This window comes from Hibiscus syriacus, unplaced genomic scaffold, assembly GCF_006381635.1.
Source record: "Hibiscus syriacus cultivar Baekdansim isolate YM2019G1 unplaced genomic scaffold, ASM638163v2 tig00110889_pilon, whole genome shotgun sequence".
NCBI classification, from domain to species: Eukaryota; Viridiplantae; Streptophyta; class Magnoliopsida; order Malvales; family Malvaceae; genus Hibiscus; species Hibiscus syriacus.
In genome coordinates this window covers 538863-550436 of record NW_024062899.1, presented here as the reverse complement: position 1 = coordinate 550436, position 11574 = coordinate 538863, and the positions used below count along the sequence as shown (strand labels likewise).

Sequence of the window (11574 nt, the reverse complement as noted above, 5' to 3'; positions counted from 1 at the left end):
TATTTCTCTTGAAATTTTTCCACTTTCTAAGTTTGATTTTACTGCACGTTTCATTAAATGTTGACCCGAAAGCCCCGAAATAAGCTCGTTAACCCAAAAAATACATTAGAATTCTTAGTATTTTTACATGTTTATAGGGTATTGAATTTATAATTGATTTAGGATTATATTTTTATAAAGGTACTCGTGTTTCCCCTGATCGATGATTGGCTAGATCCGATGCTTCTCGTCGAGCAAATTCGCACGATTCACGTATTTCGAGAGTTACTCATAGGTTTTCGTAAATTATTTAAATAAAGTTTATTATTTATTATATTAGGTTAGTTATATAATTTCTCTCGATTCATAGGATCTAGAGCTCTTATGCTAATCGTGATAGGCAAACCTAATAGTAGACTACCCTATCAAACTTCTCATATCAATACATGTGTACTCCTGATAGTGTTACATTATTGTTTTGATTGATTTATCTGAATTGCTCTAATTTTTTTGTGATGATGGATATCTTAAATTGGTTTTTGATTTACTGTATTTCGTTGATTGGAAAACTGATTTACTGTATATTTCTGGCATGATCTTTGGTTATTTTATTTTTTTAAGTATGATTCTTAAATCATAGATTGTTTTCATGTTTTGAAACTATTGTTTTCACTTAAAATACATGCATATTATTACTTTCATGGGGTATTGTTGGAGGAAGTATTTCAGGCCTAGTTTATTACTTGTAAGACCTTACCGTATGCTTCATTGTTTTGTGCACACAATAAGTCTTTACCTCAGGTCCTTATGCTACAAGTATAAGGTTCTTACCGAGTGTACAAGTGGGTGTATAGTTCAGGAGAACATACACATTCTAGTGTTCGGATGAAGGTATTATTCATATTTTATAAATTAATTTTTATCGAAATATTTTATCTGTATTTATTTCTATATACATCGTAAGAAGCACAATGGATTTTTTAGCCCACTCTTTAATTTTTTAACCTTCCAGATATCACCAGACAATAGACTAGCAAATTTGATATCAGGAGGATCGACCGTTCTCCTGATGTTAGAACATTTATATGCTTAACGTACGAACTTTACTAGTTAGATATTTTATAAAATACTATTATATGGATTTTTATTTACTAGCATTGAATTTAACAACATTTTAAAATACGATTTTTTTAGAATATGATATGTTACTGACTAGATTTGATCGTAACGCCTGGATCATGTCTAGAGGTTACAAGGACAATAACCACTCCAAATTACTATGTAGTTTTATCTTTGATTGTTAATAAATTTAAAACTTAATTTTAAAAAAAATATGTTTAAATTATTTCTTTATTTATATGGTTATTTTTTTATAAAAATAAGTTCATAATATTGTATTTTGTTATAATTTTAAGGTCAATATTTTTAAAAAACATTTGTCACCAAATTAACATTTGATTTGAATATTTTAATTTCTTTCGACCTTTATTTTAAATGGATCATTTTTATTAGAGTTTTCTTTGTCAAATCAGCGTATAAGTAGATAGCAAATATCAATTTAACAGAAGAAAAGATTTGGAGTATCATTGCCAAGCATAACAATATTCCCAGGATCAAAGCGTTTCTATGGCTCATTGGGAAATATAGAATATTGACCAAATTGGGAAGAGTGCGCAGACATATGACGACGGATGGAAGCTGCCCCATGTGCAACTATGAGACATAAGACTTAAACCATATGCTGATATTCTGCCCGAGAACATTGTTGATATTAGGGGTGTGATCTGGTTGATTCGAACTGCTGATCCGGATAAAAAAAATTCGGGTAATTTTTTTAAAAAAAATACTCGGCAGGGTCGGATACCCGTCCCGACACTTTCCGGGTCGGGCCCGGGTCACAAAAATTGATTTTTCTGGATACCCGGTTTAAGTTTTGCCACCCTTTGCAGATGCACTCTGGTTTGGCCTTTTTCTACCTGCAACCATGCCTTCAACAGCAGCAAAGAAAGCCTTTATTTTATGTTCTTAAGGGATATCTCAGGCTTACATTAGAATCGGCTGGGCCATCCTTTGCTTCCGGAAGATCATGTTTCGACAGTTAGATTGCGAGATTAAACAGGTACAAAATAAAATAGAAATACGAAGGAATCTTTCCAGTCAAAGAGAAAATACCTCCTCCTCTCTCTTTTTCTCTGCATCATCAAATGCTGCCTTCTCAGCCTGCATCACGCAAATCAAATCAGGTCCAATATGACAAATAACACGTGAGGGTTAAAAGTTTTCAAATTAAAAAGATGCACATACATCCTTGTGCTTGCCCCATGTTTCTTCAGCTAGTACTTTCTTTGCATATTCTGCATTATCAGGTTCAATATGACAAAGAACCAGTTTGTTTCTCAACATAATCCCAGTGACAAGTGCTTCATACCTTTGATTTAATAATTTGAAGAAAAAAAATCCGAGTATTCGGGTACCCGACATACGGGTACCCGTAAAATTCGGGTACCCAGAACATCCGGGCCGAGAAATCGTTGACCCGGATGTTCCGGGTACCCGAAAATCTGGGTACCCGAATTTTCACACCCCTAGCTGATATGGGCAAAACTGATTGATACTCAGAATTTAGATAAATTTCTAAGTAACAACATCAAGGAGTGGATCACCGAAAATCTAGAAACAACCCAATCCCCTTCACCATCAATTGAAAACTGGCCATCATTCTTCAGCTCTGTAATCTGGTATATTTGGAAAAGAAGAAATCAGGCGATCTTTGACCCAGAAATGATCGAAAGGGAAACTGTTATTCAACAAGCTATGAGGTTGACCCAGGATATACAGAAACCATGAGTTAACAAATATGGAAACACACCAAGCAGGAATGAAATCCGAAATAAATGGCAGAAGCCTATTATAAACTGCTGTAAAATAAATACAGACGGAACCAAGAATCAGAGCTCTAGAGAAGCTATGTGCGGGGTAGTTGCAAGAGACCACAATGGAAATTGGCGATCATGTTTTGGCAGAATAATAGGGACTTGCTCCATCTTGGAAGCAGAACTATGGGGAATTCACGAGGGCTTAAATATGGCTTGGAATAGTGGAGAAAGAAAAGTAGTTTTGGAATCCGATAACAAAGAAGCTATCAACCTTATCAAAAACAATTCGTCTGAGCACAAAAAACTTACCATACTGCAGCACATAGGAAAACTATTAAAGAAAAATTGGGAAGTAGAGTTGAAGCACATACCTAGAGAGGCCAATCGCGTAGCGGACTTCATCGCCAAACAGATAAGGAAGTATCAGGAAGACACAATTTTTCTGGAAAACTCACCCAAGGAAGCTGAAGAGTTGTTAATTACAGATAAAACGGGCAGCTAGGCGGCCCATTGTACCTGTTTCAACAAAAAAATGAATCATTTTTATTGAGAATATTGCAATTAACCTTTATTTCAAATTGATTTTTGGATTAAAGAGTTTATAAAATATATAAATGATAAAAATTAAAAATATTCCGATTAGTCTTATTTCAAATTGAAAATTTCTCATGAAATATAAAGATTAATAATATGTTAAAGTATTTTTTAGATGAGTTATATATCTTGCACAAAAAGAGTTAATTATTATTTATGTTGACAACAAATCTATAATATTTCTTGTATTTAATTCAATTTTTCATAATCAAAATAAATATATTAATATAAAGTATCACTTTATACAAAAACATAAAAATGATCTATTACATAATTAAAGATGAATTGACAATTTTTTACAAAACCATTAAAAATAGATGTATTCAGTAAATTTAAAGAAAAACTCGATGGAAAAAACTCGGTTTAAGGGAGTGTTGAAAATCAAATCCAACCAAATCTCTTTGTGTGGCCAAGTCAAAGAATTGTGTAGAAAATTCTATGATTTATGTAGCAATTACATAAAAAACTAGTTAACATGTTGGTAAAATAAAAATTCAACAGCAAAGATATCAAATTATGGATAATGGCGGCAAAAAGGATTATGAAAACATGTGGCAGCAATCTCATGAAAATCAAGTACTCACGACTTGTAGTGACCAAGTGAGTGAAACAGTGAGAAAAATTAATAACTGTTAATGTCGTAAATATTTATATTTGTATCTTGCTTTATAATAATATGTGACTAATCTACCTGTTTCTTCATTGCATTTGCCTTATTGATTTATAAAATCCATGGTAAAGTATTTTATATATATAGTACGGATACACAACGGCGGATGTATATGGTTTCGTAGGGGCCAAACAAGACATTTTACATATCCATCATATTAAAAAATAGTATTAAAATTTTTGAACTAAATTTCTAAATTTTTAAATCCGTCACTGCAAAGATGTATATTGTCACGGACTAAACTTTTGGGTCCATGGGCATTGGCGTAAAGGTTCACAGAAGGGGTTCAGTTACGCAGACTTTGGGCTTGTCGGGCATGGTGAGTTGGCCTGGTTCTTGGAGAATGCTTGCGGGTCCGTAAAGGCTCGAGTTCGTGAAGGATCAAGTCCGAGGCGTCTGAGAGAAGCGACGAGGGTGTTACATGTTCGATGGGGGCAATTTTGTCGAGGCTCGTGGATTCGGACCGAGACATGTGTGAGCAAATTTCTGTAGAAGAATAATACAGAGTGTTGGGCTTGCCCAGAACCATCAGACCTGGCCCGTTCCTTGGAAGATTCCAGAAAGAATATTATTATCCAATAATTAAGGATTTAATTTATGGATAATGTTTTATTTGAATTCAAATACCTTAGAGATAGAGTTCTGTTAAGGTAGGATTCAATGTAAGCCGTCGATGTACTTTGATCTAGACCGTTGGATCTTGAGGGCCTCAACTATAAATAGAGAGCTCCTCCCCTCATTTGTAATCATTCACTTCATTCATTATCTTCAGAGTAATAAAACTCAGGCATTTACTTACTCTATCTGAGTTCTTTCTTTCTAGCTTTCCAGCTTGCAGCTTTCTAGCCTTGTCGGCTTGATCTCCTTTGTGCTTAAGCTTTGTGGCTGGTGTTACCGATCGGGAGGGCTGAGATAGCCTCGGGAGTGTTCTTTCCGAGTTCTTTCAAAGTGCCAAAGTGATTCAAGTCTTGGTGACTTAGAAAGTTCCCACAACGCACGTGCTTCAGAGATCTGCTTCAACCCAGGTGGCTTGGATTAGCCCGATTAAGTGTTATTTCCGCATTATTGTTTAACCTTGAGGGTTTGTTCGTCGCTTAGTGAGCCAGAGACTCACAAGGACGTGGATAAGGCTGACTTAGGCGCCATTTCGACCTGGAAATCGTCTAAGTGCCGCACGAATCGTCTAGCAGAAGTCTAGCCCCGTGACAGGTGGTATCAGAGCGTTGCTGTAGCTGTAGCCCCGACACAAGTGGTGTCAGAACGAGTTGTCGGTGTAAGTAGTTTACCCGTCTGACTTAGTGGCAAGCAGTGACAGAGCGAGTTGTTACTGGCAAACAACGATCGTTTTGTACGTGGTTTGGGGAAGCAAGTCAATGCAAGTCGGAGTGTAGGTGTTGTGGATTCAACAGTGATCCGAGCTTGTCTTGTGACAAGAAGCATTTTAGCGAGGTGATGGAAGCCGTTGTGGATTCAACGAGTGTTCCAGACAGGTTGTGGAAAGGAAACGAGATGGCACAACAAAAAGGAGTTGTTCCCATAGAGGATGGCGCGGAGAGCCGTGGTGTTGGGATTGAGCTAGAGAAACAATGTGTGGGAGTTACCCCAGGATCATTGGAGGTGAGGATCAAGAACCTTGAGAGCTTCACGGAAGAAGCCAAGGAGGTCCAAGGAGTTATGGAGTCCCGTCTTGAACAGTTAGAATCCATGAGGGATGGGTTCAAGGATGTGGCGCAACAGAGTCTCCACGGTTGGACGTTGATAGAGATGAGTAATGCGCTCAGGGTCGAGTTGATGGCCTTGAGGGAAGAGATGGATGGGCTCAAGAGTGAGATACTCTTGCGCAAAACAGTAATGAGTTATGGTGGTGCGTGCAATACCTTCATCGAAGGACTTAGACCAGGGGTGATGCTTGCCAGTGAGCAAGGTGATACCCAGAGTTATTCGGAAGCCGGAGATGTAGCCGAGTCAAGGTGCGAGCTTGCAGGAGCCAAGCCAACCGAATATGAGTCATCAGACCCATGCCCAAAGATAGTGGTGAAAATGGGGGAGACCATGACAAGGGACAGTGGATAGATGGCAGAGAAAACTCTTCGAGTAGCCAAGAAGTGGTATCGACTGATCGTGGTCGGATAGAGCCATCGGGGAATCATGGCAAGGCCAAGTCCGTGTTAAAGAAGAAGGTGAGTAACAAGCCTCTTAAATGCTACTTCTGTGATGGTCCTCACTTGATAAGAGGATGCCCCGAGAAGAATCGCCTTGTTGCCATTGTCAAAGGAGAAGGCAAGTCAAAAGGGGAAGTAGCCGATGATGGTGCGACTGCGGGAGTCGAAGCAGTCAAACCAGGAGCGAGGCTCGGCGCGAATGCTAGTGGTGCAGGAAAGCCGAGGGTAAACAAGCGAGATCCACTGAAGTGCTTCATATGTCAAGGAGCACATAGGGCCAAGAGTTGCCCAAACAAAGCAAAGCTCGGTGCCAATGCGAGTGGCGAAGCAACTAAGCCGAGGATAAAGAAGCGAGAGCCATTGAAGTGTTTCCGATGTGATGGAGAACACAAGGTGCGAGATTGTACCAATAAAGCAGGGCTCGGTGACAATGCGTGTGGCGAAGCAACTAAGCCGAGGGTAAAGAAGCGAGAGCCGTTGAAGTGTTTCCAATGCGGTGGACAACACAAGGTGCGAGATTGCACCACCAAAGTAAAGCTCGGTGCGAAAGCCAAGGGCCAAGCTGAAGAGCCGAGGGTAAATAAGCGAGAGCAACTGGAGTGTTTCCGGTGCAAAGGTCCACACATAGTGCGGGAATGCCCAAACCGAATCAAGCAGTCCAAGGGAAAGGACAGGGTCGAGAGTAGCGAGCCTGCCAAGCTTGGTTCAATGGTGTTTACTACTGCCAAGGTTAGTCAAAACCAAAAGCAGAACGGGTTGCCCAAACCCAATTTTGCCAAGGAGCTTTCCAAGGATACCGAGGAGGTAGCCGTTGCTGTTGAAGCTGGAGTTGGCAAAGGACCAAAAGAGTCCGAGACCTTTCAAGAGCAATCGAGCTCAGTGCATGCCGAGAGTGAGGCATGGTCTAAGTTGATGAATCTTAGACATGATGGGACGTTGAAGGAGTATGTGAGAGAGTTCGAGGAACTCATGCTCCAAGTCCCAGAGTTGACTGAAGAAGATGCATTCTTCACCTTCACAGATGGATTGAAGCCATGGGCAAAGGCGACGATGGAGAGAAGGGGAATCAAGGAGTTGTCTAAAGCCTTGATAGCGCCGAGTCCATCATAGAACTTGGATTCAAGAAGACATCCAAGACAAAGTTGAAAGCCGAGGGTAATGGCGAAAATATTCGAGATGAGGGTCAGTCCAACAATGATGAGGAGCAAGGCTCTTCGAGTGAAGCTTGTTCGAGTGAAGTTTGTTCGAATGGTGAGCATTTGAGCATTGATCGTTCAAGTGGTGAGCACATGTCAAGAAAAGACATGGATGCTGTTGGCACAAGTAAAGCGAACAAGTGCCTTACACCGAGGGCAAGAAAGGAGCAGACGAAGGGTCACCGAAGTAAGGGGCCACAAGAGTTGCAAGCTTGCCGGGATAAAGCCGAGTGGTCCGAGAGGATGGAGAAGCCCAGGATCGAGTTACCAAGAACATGGGTAAAGATAAGGTTAGCGAGGCTGCGAGACTTGGCTCAATGAACTTGAGTTCTGCCAAGGCAAGTAGAGGCCGAAAGCAGAATGAGTTGATGTGTGCGAACATCAACGTTGCCGAACCATCGGGAGTTGCCTTAGTAGACACAGGGGCAACTGATCCATTCATGTCAAAGAAGGATGCCGACAATATTGGTTTAAAAGCCGAACCACCGAAGGAGGCAATCAAGACTGGCAATTCTGAAGAAGTTCCAATGGAGCGGAATGTTGTTTTAAGGACTACCATCGAAGAGACAACTGAGAAGTGGTTGATGGAGTCTAAGCCTTTAAGAGACATGATGGGCGAGAACTTGCCACCCATGTAAGAGGGTGGAAGTCGCACCGGACTTCAAGGGAGGAAGTGCCGATGCGAGTAGAAACACCAGACTTCCGGATAGAAGTGTTGGTGTGTGGAGTGCCAGACTTCACGGAGTAAGAAGGGCTGACACGTAGAGTAAATGTGCTGGGGGAAATCGAGGGACATCTCAAATACATTCCAAGTGTTGAGTTTGATTCACCATCGTTGATGAGCATAGGTCGAGGACCTAACCATCTTTTTACGGAGTTATTAAAGGTTGGAAGGGACATCTGAGACTTTCAGAGTTCTTACGGACAAGCGAGTGTTGCCGATGAATCTGAGTTGTCGTGTTGTATGTTGCCGGAGTATCCAATTCTTTACCGCTGGGAAAAAAAAATATCCTTGTTTGGGTGAATGCAAACGGGTAGGATGGATTTCCTACGTTCGAGATGAATGCCAAGGTGTGCTAGATGGTGATAAGACATGACGGTGTTAACCAAGGCGAGGAAGCCAAGGTGTTTGTTAAAGCGTCCAAGGTGATCAAGACCAAGTGTTCTCACCTAGCGACGAGGGCGTCGCTAGATCAAGTGGGGGAGATTGTCACGGACTAAACTTTTGGGTCCATGGGCATTGGCGTAAAGGTTCACAGAAGGGGTTCAGTTACGCAGACTTTGGGCTTGTCGGGCATGGTGAGTTGGCCTGGTTCTTGGAGAATGCTTGCGGGTCCGTAAAGGCTCGAGTTCGTGAAGGATCAAGTCCGAGGCGTCTGAGAGAAGCGACGAGGGTGTTACATGTTCGATGGGGGGCAATTTTGTCGAGGCTCGTGGATTCGGACCGAGACATGTGTGAGCAAATTTTCTGTAGAAGAATAATACAGAGTGTTGGGCTTGCCCAGAACCATCAGACCTGGCCCGTTCCTTGGAAGATTCCAGAAAGAATATTATTATCCAATAATTAAGGATTTAATTATGGATAATGTTTTATTTGAATTCAAATACCTTAGAGATAGAGTTCTGTTAAGGTAGGATTCAATGTAAGCCGTCGATGTACTTTGATCTAGACCGTTGGATCTTGAGGGCCTCAACTATAAATAGAGAGCTCCTCCCCTCATTTTTAATCATTCACTTCATTCATTATCTTCAGAGTAATAAAACTCAGGCATTTACTCTTACTCTATCTGAGTTCTTTCTTTCTAGCTTTCCAGCTTGCAGCTTTCTAGCCTTGTCGGCTTGATCTCCTTTGTGCTTAAGCCTTTGTGGCTGGTGTTACCGATCGGGAGGGCTGAGATAGCCTCGGGAGTGTTCTTTCCGAGTTCTTTCAAAGTGCCAAAGTGATTCAAGTCTTGGTGACTTAGAAAGTTCCCACAACGCACGTGCTTCAGAGATCTGCTTCAACCCAGGTGGCTTGGATTAGCCCCCGATTAAGTGTTATTTCCGCATTATTGTTTAACCCTTGAGGGTTTGTTCGTCGCTTAGTGAGCCAGAGACTCACAAGGACGTGGATAAGGCTGACTTAGGCGCCATTTCGACCTGGAAATCGTCTAAGTGCCGCACGAATCGTCTAGCAGAAGTCTAGCCCCGTGACAATATATAGGAAATAATGGACATGTTTGAGACATAAGAAACTATTTTCTTTTAACATTACACATATGAACGTAAATTAGTATTAGTGGACATTGATTTTTCTTTTCTATTTATCATTGAAATTTGAGTGCTTAAATTTCGGGGTTTCCATCGACAATATATAACTCATTGGTCATCAAGTTTTCCTCAATTTCCTTTCTGCCAACCAATCTCTACTATTCTTAATCATCTTTTATTAAGGTAAGGAACTTTTATATTAGAAAATTTTTGGAATTTAGCATTTGCTTACGAATCCCATTTTTTAGTAATCAATCTTATTGCATTTTGGTTTATATTTGATTTAGAGCGGTGGCCATGGAAATCTTCCAGACAGCTAGCGTTGTTCGTTTATGCAGCCACCATGACAAATTCTTAGTAGCCAACGACGATCAGGAAACAGTCGGCCAAGATCGAGACCGGTCGTCAACGAAAGCGCGATGGACAGTGGAGCTCCCGGAGTCGAGTTTGATCCATATTCGTCTCAAAAGCTGTCACGGAAAATACTTGTCGGCTTCGAATATGCCGTTTCTCATCGGAATGAAAGGGAAAAGGGTGTTGCAAACCTTGCCGAGACGACTAACATCTTCAGTTGAATGGGAACCCGTTAGGGAAGGCGTTCAGTTTAGGTTCAGGACACGTTACGGCCAGTATTTACGTGCCAACGGAAAGTTCCCTCCGTGGAGGGGTCACATTACACATGATGTTCCTCATCTATCCGTCACACAAGACTGGATTCTTTGGACCGTTGAGATTTTAGAAGAACGGCAACAAGACGATTTGCCGCGTCTTCTGCCTCCTCCTTCTTCTGTCGAGACATCTTCCTCACAGCATATCGAATCAAATTCGGAATCAGAGATCTCACTTAGGGGGCCTAGAGAGTCTACCCTTGAGGTTCAATTTCGTTTAATTAATGAATTTATTTATGTTGTAAAAATCTATTGGTCTGAATCATTTATTTTGACATGTAGGCTGATGATTCAACAGAAGGTTCAGGAGGGGCATTTGTCGGAAGGATAATTAAGTACGAGGTAGTAGATGAAAATGGTGATGTTGATAAGAGCATCGGAGAGCGAAGCTTCCCATTTAAAGGCAATGGGGTAGAGGAATTGAAGAAGGCGTTGAAGGAGGCGGCAAAGGTGGACGAGGAGTTTACCGTTTGCTCGCGCAACTCTTTCAGCGGCAAGCTTTATGCACTCCCAGTGAATCTTCCTCCCAACAACTCCGCCATGCACGTTGTTGTTGTTCCTCAATCATCCAAAGGTTGTCAATCCGTAATAATGGTAGATTAAATTGTGATTTTCCCATAAACTAATGATCCTTGTTTTGTGAAACTTGTACCAGCGGCCAAAGATATTGGGAGTGGTTGAGTCTTACTGCAATTTTCACGTGACTGTGCCGCATTTGAATCAAATGAAGCACCCACGACATGATTACTAATGAATTGTACGCATAGGGAAGGGGAAATGAAATAGAACTGTTGTGTATTTACTTCTGCCATTTTAATCAAATCATCAGCTTGAAATTATTTCAACCAAGGACATTTCTTCCCACAAATGGCAGAAGTATAGTGAAATAAATTTTGTAAAGTTTAAAACTGTAATCAATTTATTTTTATAATATTAAACATTTCTTAAATATTATATGAATAATTAGATTGAATTCATCTAGTAACTTCAGTAACAAAAGATAATGTTGTTTTATTAGAAGTCTCAGACTCAAGTCAGTTGCATTCGTAGAATATGTGTACATTATCAATAATTAAGAAATATTTTGAAGATATACTACCTTGTCAATATAATAAACTGTTATAAGAAACATTTATTATCAAACTAATCTAAATTAAATGTGATTCATAAACACTAATT

The 11574-nt window shown here is 40.5% G+C and overlaps 1 protein-coding gene across 1 annotated transcript; it reads left to right on the top strand.

The window, feature by feature from the left end:
- The first annotated feature begins 10007 nt into the window (after nucleotides 1–10007).
- Nucleotides 10008–11076, top strand: LOC120144369. The gene is made up of 3 exons (XM_039158444.1): nucleotides 10008–10600; nucleotides 10678–10969; nucleotides 11051–11076. Exons 1-3 carry the CDS (start codon nucleotides 10025–10027, stop codon nucleotides 11074–11076), a joined length of 894 nt encoding a protein of 297 aa, XP_039014375.1. The 5' UTR covers nucleotides 10008–10024.
- Nucleotides 11077–11574: the final 498 nt, after the last annotated feature.